The sequence below is a fragment of the Nymphaea colorata genome, chromosome 4 (assembly GCF_008831285.2).
Source record: "Nymphaea colorata isolate Beijing-Zhang1983 chromosome 4, ASM883128v2, whole genome shotgun sequence".
Classification (NCBI taxonomy): Eukaryota; Viridiplantae; Streptophyta; class Magnoliopsida; order Nymphaeales; family Nymphaeaceae; genus Nymphaea; species Nymphaea colorata.
In genome coordinates, this window is record NC_045141.1 from 25,893,638 (window position 1) to 25,907,423 (window position 13,786).

The 13,786-nt window shown below is 40.3% G+C and overlaps 1 protein-coding gene across 4 annotated transcripts; it reads right to left on the reverse strand.

The window, feature by feature from the left end:
• Positions 1-2,316: 2,316 nt before the first annotated feature.
• On the reverse strand, positions 2,317-11,985 carry LOC116252492 (transcriptional corepressor LEUNIG_HOMOLOG). 4 transcript variants are annotated; one of them, XM_031626788.2, is made up of 20 exons: positions 11,603-11,985; positions 10,969-11,426; positions 10,841-10,882; positions 10,650-10,747; positions 10,266-10,375; positions 9,892-10,184; positions 9,661-9,736; positions 9,448-9,544; positions 7,597-7,646; positions 7,155-7,475; positions 6,004-6,081; positions 5,762-5,813; positions 5,586-5,623; positions 5,358-5,496; positions 5,181-5,305; positions 4,947-5,096; positions 4,477-4,626; positions 4,249-4,365; positions 3,132-3,332; positions 2,317-2,574 (listed from the first exon to the last, which is right to left on the reverse strand). In XM_031626788.2, exons 3-20 carry the CDS (start codon positions 10,870-10,872, stop codon positions 2,431-2,433), a joined length of 2,271 nt encoding a protein of 756 aa, XP_031482648.1. In that variant the 5' UTR covers positions 10,873-10,882; positions 10,969-11,426; positions 11,603-11,985; the 3' UTR covers positions 2,317-2,430. The 4 variants fall into 4 exon arrangements, with proteins under 4 accessions (XP_031482648.1, XP_031482645.1, XP_031482646.1 ...); XM_031626785.2 differs by having other exon boundaries at positions 5,586-5,813; XM_031626786.2 differs by having other exon boundaries at positions 5,586-5,813; positions 11,517-11,985.
• Between the last annotated feature and the right edge of the window lie 1,801 nt (positions 11,986-13,786).

A 13,786-nucleotide genomic window follows, 5' to 3' on the forward strand; every position in this document is an offset into this window, starting at 1 on the left:
TGGTTCTACTTTGTTCTTCTTGAGGAAGTTGGTTATCATAACTTTGTGGCCTCCAACAATGTCGAATGCGATTGTCTGGCCTTGGCGTGTCTCAGATTTCCTTAGTTCCTCTTCTTTCTTACTAAGGAATGGTAAGTAATTAAACTTCAAGAGGTTCTACAGATTCACATCATTCTTTCCTGCGGCCAATTTCTGTATTTGTGCCCTCCTTTGAGCCAGCTGAAGCTCACTTCCCCGTTTTGCCTCTTCCCACTAGGTAGATCTTTCCTTCATTTTAGAACCAGACGTAGGTCAAATTGGAATTTTAGGCATAGGTTGTCCAAGAACTTGCAACAAAATTGGGTCCCCTCACAGGCAAGGTGGAAGGGCACCTACAGAACTTGACGGCAAACATGACAACTATATGTTTGGCAAAGTATGACTGTGGTCAGCGAAGGAGTATTGCCTGCGCCTGACGTATAGTTTCCAACACACCCCAGATTGTGGAAAAGAACGGGACTGGACAAAATATAATAAATGATACTCGGAATGTTGAATACAATGTATATGACAAAGAATCTTAGTCAAACAATCAAATCTAACGATTTTCATTGTTCAAGGATTGTGAGAATCCTATGTTTGATGGTGGGCACAAAGCAGAAAGCGACCGGCAAGCAAACTGTATGCGACTAATGAAGCGAGTACCAACTCCAAAAGCGAATATGAAATCTGTAAATGTGAATTATCACTTTTTTCTTTTGATGGAGACGTTTCTCCAAGGATGACAGCAATCCACCCATCACCAATTTGACAGAAAAAACCACTTTAACACCTCTACCCCTCAGGAAGAATTTCTCCGCAGGGTGGTCCACTTCACAGGGAAACGGTTTCCCATCGGTGAAATCAGTGTTATCAATGTTGGTGCATATCAGCTGACACCCATCCCATTGGCGCCGTCTCACTGCAGCAAGGCATTGGCCGATGCGAGGTTGGCTATCATAGGGCCAATTTAACCATACCAGTCTGCATCGTTCTATATTGAAATAAAATGATGACAAACTAATTCTTGTTCCTAAAACTTTTCAGAACAAGTTGAAATGGCATATACAGCCAGATAAAGACCAATTCTTATCAGTTGAACTGTATCTACGTAAATCATGAAAAACTGTGGAAGTATGTAAGGAATACACCCTAAAGCATCCAACGAGGTATTGGACACTCCCGGCATTCTTGTCGCTGCAAAATGGAATAGATGTTTCAACCGTTTATTTAGTTGAGTGTTGGAAGCGAGAGGCCAGAAACTATTTTTGGATGAGTGCTGGTGAAGGTAGGGCACCCCATATTCGAACCAATTGGTGAAAAGAGTAAGCACTCAGATGCGCACACATCGATTCATATTTCTTGTGCTTTGCATTGGACAATGTGACTTCCTTACATTGGTCCTTTATTCCGCTGTCCTGCGTTCTTGTATTACAGTTGCTTTCTTTGGTACACTCGAGTTGCAATTTTAAAGGCGACACTCCGAACATTTGCGTCCCCATGATGATAATTAAGCATTTCTAGATCAATTTACGCTGTGATTCAAAATCCTATGTGGTATTATATTCTAAAACTTTTCATGTTAGTCCGCAGAGAAAGTTGATCCATCACTAACACCGATCATAAATTAGAACTTGAAAACAGAAAAAGGATATTAGGATGATAACGAATTCAATTTGTGCGTTGTATCATCAGAAGACACGTCATTCCATAATAGTGGTCTTAGGCTCATTAATCATAAAAATCACATCACGAATCTTATTCCAATTACGTAGCCAGCCCAATAGAAAACGTTTTCATAGTCCTCCACGTCTTAATAAATGATCCTAAGACTGGTGAATTTGTGGCGAGAATGATTCGGTGGACGTTACATATCCGCAGACGCAATTGACTTTATACCCACCAAATTTGATAAACCAAACATGGAAGCAGCAAAAAGCCGTCGCTAACCAATCATCGATAAAGATGCACGCCCTCGAAGAACCACAGCGAAGGCATTCCCAGAGGAGAGTGTAACAGAGATGCCAAACGAATGGAAAACGTACTTTTTCTGAATTGGATCGAGCCCCAACAAAAATCCCTCGCTAATTTTAAAAATGACAAGCAAATGAATGAAATGTACCCTTTTATGAATTGAGTTAACCTAGCTTTATGGAAAAAAGCACCACCGAGGAAAAGATCAGACAACAAAATGGTAAGATCCAAGATTCGATCCAGGGTCTTTAATTTGACGCCTTTCACGTTTCCCTCTTACCACGTGCTGACATTATTGCAATTATTTTTCTCGACCGGCACGGAGAAAACCAAGAAAAGGGATTTTATTGCATTTAGAACCAACAGGAAGGGGGCGAATGCATTTTCAAATACTCCCCCATGCAAGAATGACAAACCAAACCAGAGTCTCGCACACATTTATTTCCATATTTTCACACATTTATCATGGCTGGCAGATGCCACCATACCAGTAGAGGGTGATTGAGCTAATGCTGCTATCAGACCTTCATGAGCTGCCACCGACATGGTTTTGTTATCCACCATGTTCCAGAGCTCCAGTGACTGTAAAACAAGAAACGTCGCCCTCGTGATTAGCCCAAAAAAGTAGCAAGCTTAATCTGAAGAAATACAAGGGAGATAATGGAAGCAATTGATAGTAGTATTCAGACCACCTGCAGCTAAAAATGATATACAACCATTCCTTTAAGAACTATAGGAGGTGTGCCTATCTTCCTGGCACAGCATAAGTCTTCATGCAAACTTTGACGATTGGCAGGGTCCGCATGGCTCCTATTACTGCATGCTGTCATGCACTATGATGCAGACTGTGAATCCCGTTCATGGGACCAGCCACCTTCAGAATGGCTTTATTGACTAGTCGTAACCTTTTATGGCCTTAGCGTATTCCTTTTTGTGACGTCGTTTTTCCTTTCTTTTTTCTTTTGTCAATAAAGTCATGGTATGGAACAGCCAACAGGTTGACATTGGAGGAAAACTCTAAAAAACCATAAGAGGTGATTTCTAATCCACAAAATGTGTCACTTTGAAACAGCCCATTCATATTTTGAATAGCCAACATAAGCAGAATAGCCAAGAAAGAAAGGAGTAAAAACAGTTACCTGGTATCCTCCAATTACCAAGAGTGTTGGATACGCAGGATGAAAAATACATGAATGGAACTTGTTCCCATTAGAGCTGAGTTCATGGATGCACTGGCCACCAGAGGCTAAGGACCAGACTCTTACAGAATCCTCACTTACAGATGCAAGATAATCCCCATTTGCATCCCAACAAATAGAATGTACTCTTTCAGCATGACCCTGCCAGCACTCCCCCAACAAAAGAAGATAAGCACCAATGCAACACATAGAAATGAAAACTTGGAATACACCAAAAGCCTTTGCAAACTCTTTGACTATGCAATACATATGTAGATTATTAGAAAGTTATCTATATCAAGGGCAAAACCTAAATCCTCCAGACGTAATCAATGTCAACACTCAAGAATTAAATCCCTTAGGCTTGGCAGATGGATAACGTTAGATGTGTGAAAAATTTCATCCAATAACCAAAAATAAAACATAAGATGGAACGAAGTTTTTGATGAACAACAAACGCAAACAACCTTTCATCCATGGGAGCTAGGAGGTGAAAGCAAGTGCAGTCCCACATGCTGAGAAGATTAACCTATCAATTTTCACAAGAACTTTCACCAATCAAATCCAGACTACTTACTTTTACAATGTAAATGAGAAAGAAGGCATTTTTATGTAAAAAACTTGGTGAAGACAAAAAAAGCACCGTAGTTTTAACCAAGTGTTAGATCAAAAGTATAGAAGGAGAATAATTTTATTTCTCCATTAAATGTGGCTTTTGTCCTCAACCATCAAAATACTTCCAACTACTGCCTTCCCCAGATGAATGAATAACAATTTACATAAGGGTGTTCCTAATTTTTCTGTGGGTTTTCCAAAATTTTTCGTTTGCCTGCATGCAGAACATGGAACACTCCTTATTTTGCTCTGTCAGAACCCTGAGGGTCCAAATTTTTGTACTTAACTTTCTTCCTTTTTTTCTCAACACATTCTGTGGCATTGCTGTGACAGCAACATAGACATGAACTTGCCCACGACACATGCAAAGTAAAAGTCATTTCCAAGGCTTTAAAGTCTGTGTTACCAAAAGTACTTCTGTCACACCACTTCCAGACAAGCATTTTATTTTCAGAAAATGTACCTGCAGTGCATGTGTCCGCCTATCGGACTCAAAATCAAAGACAGATATTAAATTGTCTGCTGCTGCAGCTAAAAGTTGCCCAACTCTAGGTTGAAATCTCACTTGTGCCGTTGCACCCTGTTATGATGTATTGCAAATGAAAAAAGAGAAAGGAAAACAAACAAATGGTCAAATGACATACAGATAGAATACATGGATAAAAATTAAAAGCAAAAAAACAAAAGTAACCTTGAAAATACGTGTGCATGAAAAACTACTCCACAAGCGAATTTCACCATTGCCATCACACGAGCACAGAATGTCCGTTTTTTTGGGATGAAAATCTAGAGACATTACAGCAGTTCCATGACCAGTAAATGCATGTAGACAATAGCTTGGCTGCAAGCAAATGCACCAGAATACAGATTAATAAAAGTTTATCTATTGTGGGAAAAATCAGACATTGGTCATGTAGGCATGAAGCACAAATTAAAAGGACAAAACATGGAAAACAAGTCAAATGCATAATCAGTTTACTCCACCAAGTGTACTTAACATTTAAAACAAAAAAAAAAAAGCTCTTCCCAACCAACCATCAATGACGAGACGCTTCTGATGCTTTCAGAAAGTTAAAGAAAAGCAAAGGCATGGTCCCATTACAAGAGGATAAAAAAATAAAGTCTGCATGAAAAAACAAAAAACATCCTGAGAGGTATTACATCAGCAGCATCCCACATCCGCACAGTTCTGTCAAAGGAAGATGTTGCCAGTTGAGATGAGCTAGGTCTAAATCGAACATCTGTGATCAAGTGTGTGTGTTCTTCAGGAGTAGACTCTGTTTTCAGCGTGTCCATGTTCCACAGGACAGCCTGCAAGGAAGAGATAAAATTTATCCTGCATCCACTTTTCTACAAGGCTCACTAGGATAAATTGGCAAAACAACTATCACCCACCTTCTTCTCATGCCCAGCACTAGCCAGCAATTTTCCATCAGAAGAAAAATGGCAGCAGATGACTTTGCTTGTACTTGAACGAAGACAACCAACCTCCTGGAAAGTAAAGCCTGGGAACAAGGCAGCTGAGCATAGTGTGAACAAATGTCATTGAAACAACATGAAATTGAATGTTACCTTTTGAAGAGTCTGTGTTATGCTCAGTAGGACTCCTCTTTAGTGCACCAAATAAGCTAGGATCACCATCATCATGTGGGGATAAAAATGATTCTACATTATCCTCCAAGCAGCCATCTCCAAAGGGTTCCATGCCTTCCTGTCATGTGAATAAATAAAGTTCCAACCAATATGAGACTATAAACCAACATAACAAATTCCCAAATAGCTACGAAGTGAAAGGTATACCAGCTGATTTGTAGATGATGCAAGTCCACCTGGTCCATCTGCACCATACATCATCAAACTTTTAGACAAATTATTCACATGCATATTTGCAGCCATAGACAACCCATCACCAGGGGTATGGGTTGATGGAGTTGAGGGTGCAGAATTTGGGGAAGGGCCAGCAGTATTTCCAGTACCAGTGCTGTTTGCAGCTCCAGAAGATGAAGGCTGCTTTCTTTTCCTGTTGTTCTGTTTTGAGAACAGAGACAGAAACGGCACTGCTTCACTAACAGTAAAAAACATGACATAAAAAGATAATCCATGCCAAGAGAAATGAACATGAAAATCAATGACATGCATGGCCATTCTGAGGCTGTAAACACAGGCTTATGCTTGCAGAAATCAGAGTGAGAGACAAGCCTAGTGAAAAGGGCAAAACCTGCTGTATTTGCTGCTGCTGCAACTGGTCAGGCTGTTGCTGATGTCCTGAAGATTGTTGTATCTGGGCCATCTTCATCTAAATTCAAGAACCCATTAGCAGCTACCATAAACAGAAGGTTGCATTGGCAAATATTATATCAAAATTCATTTTAGCTTGCAATGGACATTCACCATCCTTATAAAATAGTACTGATTGCATGTAAACTCTCCATGTTTACGTGTGTCTTATTAAACGAGAGTGCTCTTTCCAGGTAGTGGACATCTTCTCTTATATCCATTTGCCCAATGTTATCATATCAACTGCATTGCACACTGACACTCCCTTGTTTGTGACCTTTGCTAGACTTCTTTCAGAACATTTCTTATAGACATCACCAACGTTATTCTTGATAACTTCAAGGAAATGGAGTTTTTTTCAAAATGTGGCTATTCTTAGAAAGTTTTAAAAATCCAAAAATTGAAAAAATAAAATGCATAATACAAAAGTCACACCTAGCAGGTTGTGTTAATTTTCTTGCAAAAAATAACGATGCCAAAACATAAAAGAAACAAAAAGAAGTTAGATGTAGACACTCAAGAAATATTAAAAGAAAAGTTTTCAAAAAGACAGCATAACAGTCCTTGATACAGAAGTAACATCATGATACTGGTGATATTTTAAAAGTTAAGGAATATTTAGATTCTATTGTTTACCAAATATCAGACATATTGGAGACAGCTGAACAGAAACAGAACTACTCCACAATCATCGAGCATAATTATCTATTTCATAGGGATTAGCAACTCTTGTTTTAATGATGTCAGAGAAAAGCAAACAAATGGAATGCATGAAAAAACATGTACATTACATAACCCATTCACATTTCATTCTATAGCCAAAGTTGGAGTGCAAGGATGTATTTGCATCCATGCAAATGCATAGCCATCACAGAAACATGGACTAAGGCAGAACAATGAGTTTTCAAGTCAGTAGTGGTTTAGTGCATTTTTGCCATATTCCATCCAAAAAGCAGCTTAAGAAACTTACCTAAACAGACATATACCACATGAATCTAGCAAACCCATGTGAAAAACATATAGGCTATAAAGTATCCAGTATTGAAATAATCAAACAAAAGGTGTACTGTCTAAATGCTTGGAAAAACCAACCTTCAAAAGAAGTTCTGCTTGATCCTGTGAAGGACCTCTAACCTTTGGCGAACCAGACTGCAGAGGAGAGCCTATAGATCCATCATTTCCAGTGGCTTGCCCATCTTTCCCATTCAAACCCGCTCGTGGTAGTGCTCTGAGTCTTCGGGGATCCATGTCGCTGTGCTTTGGTGAACCTGCTGATCCTATGCTTCCTTGGACTTGAGCCTGTGCTAAAAGCTGATGTTGCTGCTGTGCTGTCAAAAGTTGAAACTGGTTTTGAGTTTGCATGAAAGACTTTTGTGCTTGTTGACCAAGGTTAGGTTTAAGCTGATCAATCCCCTGTATTGAAGTCCAAAAACTAGGCATTTCAGAGAAGAAACGAATAAACTAATAAACAAACAGAAAACAGTAACATTCCGAATTTAGAATGCAGTCAAGTTTCTAACTGTGCATTACTTACAGTCAATGGCCAACCATTTAGTGGAAGACCACTAGCACCCTGATTCAGTCCTGACAAGGGAAATAAAATCAGCATAATACAATCCAGAAAAATGAAAGTAAAATAGCAAGCTCCATTCCAAAAAACACTATTGGAAATCTTAGTTATGATTCTTCTGCTTGACTTTCATGAAATATTTTTTCCAACCAAAATTGGTTTCAAACACGTCCCGAAGACCAGTAAGCAATGAAAAAATGGTTTAGCCTTCAGGTCATAACTAGCATTCAGCTAAACTCAATTTCATGGTGAAACTTTCACCTTTCCAAGGCAACTACGTTGAAGCAAAGCTTATGAATGTCATCAATGGAGATATGTGAAAGGCATGAACCTTCATCTTGCAGTATAAATAGATGCCAGTAACTGACCCCCTCCATAGACCATCATTTTCAAATTTATCATGATGTCGGTCAAAAAGATGAAGTTGCAAGGGCATAACAACTAAAAGTCCCACAATAATGCATATATATGCATTACTCCCAGGGCTGGACAATGAAACCAAAAGACACGTAATCAGTGCTGATATTCTTTTGAATCTGCATAACGTTGTTGCAAAAATTCAAACATCACAACATTTTTTTAACAATTTGCTCTCACTATTCTTAAAATGTCAACAGAGAAATTTAATAAAAGGTGGGCTCATTCCCATTTCTCCAAATCTGTCCATGTGGCATGACATCCAGGTCCAGCCAATGACTAGGTAACTTATTGACCAGATAAGCACACTTGCCAATGACTAGGTAACTTATTGACCAGATAAGCACACTTGCACCCCTTGCTACATAAGAATTTTCTAAACCCTGCCCCCTGTGGTATAACAGCATGTGTACATAAAGTAACACTACTCTAGAATGTAGAAGATTATGACATTATGGATGAATCGGTACAACTGTAGGATAAGCAAAGAAAGACAAAGGGTATAGAAGACACCCATTGAATGATAAGATCTTACAGAAAAGGCTGCTATAGCATGGCCACTTGGCCAGCCAAATCATTAATCAAACACCTTTTCAAATGTATTTGCAGCACATTAACTGTTCTTTGAAAATACAATATGCTAATTGTAACAACCCGACCCACTTCTAGGCTCGGGCCCTTGGTTCGGCAGATCCCAACACGCCCCTTAGCAGTTTCGGCTTCAACCCTAAAAATGCTAGGAACCAGGACAACCATCTATTTAATAACCCCTTTTATGAACCCTTGAAGATCCCTCACAATCTTCAATACGGGACTAAATTTTTAGGTTGTTACAATCCACCCCCTTAAGGCACACGCATCCGCACGTGGGGGACCCTAGGTCCGAGTGTTGAACCGGCTCTGATACCACTGTAACAACCAGACCCACTTTTAGGCTCGGGCCTGTGGTTCGGCAGATCTCAACCCGCTCCCTAACAGTTTCGGCTCCAACCTCAAAAAGGCTAAAAACCAAGACAACCATCTATTTAATAACCCTTTTTATAAGCCCTTGAAGTCCCTCAAAATCTTCAATATGAGACTACATTTTTGGGGTGTTACCCTAATACATTGTACAATCCCTATCTCTAAGGATATTGCTTTACAACGTGAGCAAAACATTGGTAGGTAGGGACTAAATGGTACTCAATGATAATGTGTGGCCACCGACCACTACCTACAGCACTTAAGAATTTTATAATCTTCCAAAAAGCACCAAATTTCCTTACATTACTAGCAATCAACAAACTTAATTATTTCAATAAGATTTTAGCCCCGCCTCACCTTCTTGAGGCAATAACCATGGAACACATCTTTTGGCATGATATTCGGCAAGTTGATTAAAGTTACTAAACAATTTACCTGGGCTTTTCGTATGCAGAATCCCAGATGCATAAATGGATGGATCCACTGACAAGGGCCTTTGGGTTGCAGCCAAACTGACATCAGGTTTGATATCCTTCAACACAAGCAAGAAACAGCAACCGACCAATTTTAAACATTAACCCTGGACTATAAAAGTGTCAATCAAACTAAATTACCACAAAGCTCCAATATAAGGCATAAAGTAGTTACCACAGGTTGTTGTGTCTGTGCTTGAATGTGTTGCAGAGAAGCAGATGCATTGCCAGGTGTTCCTTGAACCAACTGGCTGTGTCATTGAAAAAGCAAACAAAAAAACGAGAAGGATGAAGTAAATAAATCCATGCAGACAACACATTACACAGTCCTTCTAGACATCACATAGAACTAAATTACAACTGGAAAACGCCTAGAGGGTTAACATGATATTATAGCTTTTTGTACCCCTGATTTGTTGATGATTTCAAGAGGGCCATCCTATTTGCATCAAATAGCTGCTGAGATGGCTCCGTGTCCATGGAATTTGGGTGTTTCATGCGATCTTCATACATCTTGGCTGCCAAAACACTGGCTGTAGACTGTCCCAGCACTCTGTCAGAACCTATACCATTTATTGAGCCAGGGAGTGGAGGATGACTAGCATCTCTCCGCTGCATTTGAGCATGCCTTTGCTGCATAATCTGCAATTGCTGCATCTGCATTTGTTGTTGATGTTCCCGGGCTTTCATCTGTTGGGCCTGCAAATCGAGATAATAATTAGGCAAATGAGAACAAGAACGTCAACATGACAAGCAAAACCGACCCAGAAAAAGCGTTACCTCTATGTAAGCAGCTGCAACCTCTGAATGCTTCTCATTCGTCCTCGCAATAAAAATGTCCCAGAAGACAGACCACCATTCGAATAAAAAACCCCCAGGGGCATCGATTGCTGTGTTTAACAAAAAATTGACTAGACCTATTACAATTCTAGCTAAACCCATAGAGCCATCGCAGCGAACAGCCTCACGGCACTGTCCACCGACCAACAGTCCTTAGGTCAAACAAATTGAAGCTAAAACGGAATTCACTCTAATAGGACGACCATGATCAGATACACGCACTGCAGTTTACAGCATTTCAAGGAAAAATGAAAACAAAAACGACTACAAAGAGAAAAAACTTCCCATGCAACACAAAAGCAAACAAACTGGCTAGCCGATTACCTACGGGATCAGCAGCGACCTTCCCTTCTGCCATGAACGCTTTAGCGGAAGCATGCAGATTTCGTTTTAAGAGATAGTCATAAATATACACATCGAGCCTGAAATATTCAAATATGAAAATAAATAAACCTTACAAACTCGGAAAACAAGAAAGAGTAACCCAAGCAACAAATCTTCACAAGGGCGCGTACATTTTGTCCGCTTCCCAGTTGCTCTGCGCCATAGCTTGCAATCTAGCGCAAAATATTAACCAAAATAATAAAAAAAATGCAAATTGAAAGATGAAGTATAAGTCCACCAAAATCGGTAAAGACCGCACCTTTTAATGCAATAAATATGGACTCAACAGGAATTCAGCTGCATAACTTCGCGCTCTATAAAGTTATGAAACCCAAGCTCTTCTGACAAGATTAAGGGAAGCAAGAAGGGGAAGGAAAAAAAGAAAAAAGGAATTCCTACCCTCCCGCAGATTACTCGAACTATATACACTCGGACTCAGCTAATTGATAAAACAAAACGGAATCCACGAGATAAGACTGTAATTTGTTGCCCCTGCGGTGTTCCCATTACACAAAGCAAGAAGAAGAACGCCTTCAACCTAACCTCTCCAGACGATGTGACCCTAACAATGACCATCTCCAAGACTCCAAAAAACCTAATTAAACCACTACCACACCAAGCTACCGACCCTTATGGTTCCGAACCACAAAATTCCTGATCACAAACAACGACTACGCTAATGCCACTTCAATTACTGGGAAGTCCTCAATCCCGAACCTGCATCAAACAAGAAAGGAAATTCAACCATAAGCGCCCACCCGATCCTTGAACAAAATCCTACAAGAACAGAAAAAGAACGAAACCTACCAATCACACCCGCAACAAGGACCCAGACCATTCCATGAAAAACAAGAAAACTCAAAAACGATATTCCGGATACTGAAACCACTCACAATTCCCGGAAGAGCGATTACAGGAGAGGAAGAAAAAGAGGGGGGCGGTGTTCCTTCCGCCGTCACCCAACGACAAGTCTCCCGCGAGCTCGGGAGGGAATCGGCACCTAAATTCGCTGCTCCTTCCTGGACCTGGGGGCGAGGGCGTGTGATCCGAGGGAGACTCAGGGAAGCGACTCGGTGGTGGACTCCCCGAGGGTCGCGGATCAGCCGGGAGGGGGCGCTTTTTTCACGGCGAGAGTGCTACCGGAGGGGACGAAGAAGGCCCGCGAGTTAAAAGGGGCCGAGCGGGTTCCCGCGTACACGAAAGCCGTGAAACAACGAGGACGGTTGATTTCGGCCCCGTTGCTGACGTGTACGGCTCAGATGGTTTCGAACTTCCTCGAAGTTTTGTCTGCGTCTTCCTCCTCTGCACGCAAATTCAGGGAGGGTCGCCCTCGGTTTTTAAACTCTGACTAACTGCCCTCCCGAAGACTCAGAAATTACAAGAAATCCAGTGGCTTCCTCACGTAATTTGGGGTAAACTCATGCGCTAAGTTACGTTTCCCTCGTGCCTTTAAAAAAGGGCCACCCTACAGGGAAACTGCCTTGAGGCGTCAACCTCGGCCAGACCGGGACGGTAAAACGGGTCGGGTCATTCTAAATTGCCATTCTTAAAATCAGATCTTGATTTGGATCCATATCCAAGTTTGGATCAGCAGGAAACCTCGTTCCCGAACTCGAATCTTCTTATAATTGTTGGGTCCCCCCACCCTTCTCTTTCAACTTTTTCCCTGGGAAAACGACTGTTTGAGAAAATGATGGGTAAGGTTTTTGGCTTTCACATTATTATCGAGGCCAAAGGTGTGGAAGGAACCTTGGTAGAAGCACGAGAAAGGCTATCCAGACCACGTTCATGGTGTTTTTATATGTTTCATTATTCATTCATGGTGTTTTTATATGTTTCATTATTCATTCATGGTGTTTCATTTGGCAAGGGTTTCACACTTCTGCTGCCAAACACATTCTTTTGGTGTGCTTTTTTGACTTTCCAGTGGGAACACCTTTTCTATGAAAGTGGACTCGCTCGCACCTGGGAAGTGGTTTCATACTGTTTGTGACAACATTTTTTGTTTCAACTAATTAGGTGCCCAAAAAATTCTAGTCACTTTTCAATATAATAAATCAGAATATATATCATACATTATGTATACATATATCTCTTGATTCATTGAGATTTATGTGCTGTAGTTGGTCATCATAATGTATACATACATTATGTATACATATATCTCTTGATACATATGTATGCTTGCTTCCGCGAGAAATTAATTATCCAGTGGCAAACCCATGATCTCTAACTGCTTCAAATCCTAAAAGGAGAAATTCTGTACTTAGTTTGAAACTTATGGGACATCCTATACTGTTCAAGAACTTAAGTGGATCAATAATTTAAAAAGGTATAGCTGAAACAACTTCTTGTCCGCCATGAACCCTTGTCCACCTTTAAGAACTGTTCATATTAAACTCATGATGGAACTTTACTAAAAACTCATGAATCAATTCATTTCGAATAAGTAAGACACCAAAATATCAACATAATTTCATTTGAATGAACCGGCTTTAACTGTATATCATTCAATTTCCATGATATAAAGTATAAAAATGTCCGTGTTGTCTTCAACAACTATCAGATATAATATTCTAACCAATCACTTTATGCCACTTCAAAAATCAATGGTTGTTCAAGTGCCAAATGCTGTTCAGATAACTGACTCATTTGTTTGAACTAGCCAATCCGAATGCAACTTATCAGCCGATCTGATAAGATTTGGCTACTTCATCTTAACAGCAAGTGTTTAAAGGGTGTTGTATCTTAGTTTCTTGTTTATGATGCATTAATCTTGCACCTGCTTCATTTCTTCTTCTTCTTCTTCACACTTTCATATTGTACCTTGGCAATTAATTAATTCTGACGGAATATTTGCTTTAAAATGGTCTGATTGCCGGAGAAGTTTCGTCCCTCCCTCATCCCCATGGTGGCGCAAAGAGAGAAGGTCGCCGGATTCTGTAGGAGAAGTCACCGCCGATGCAACGTGATGGGAAAGATGCTTACTTTAGAGTTGCATTTGAGCTGTTAGCACATGAGGTTGCTTAAGGATCATTTCCCGTCCAGTCCTCCAACATGACAAATCAATTCTGAAC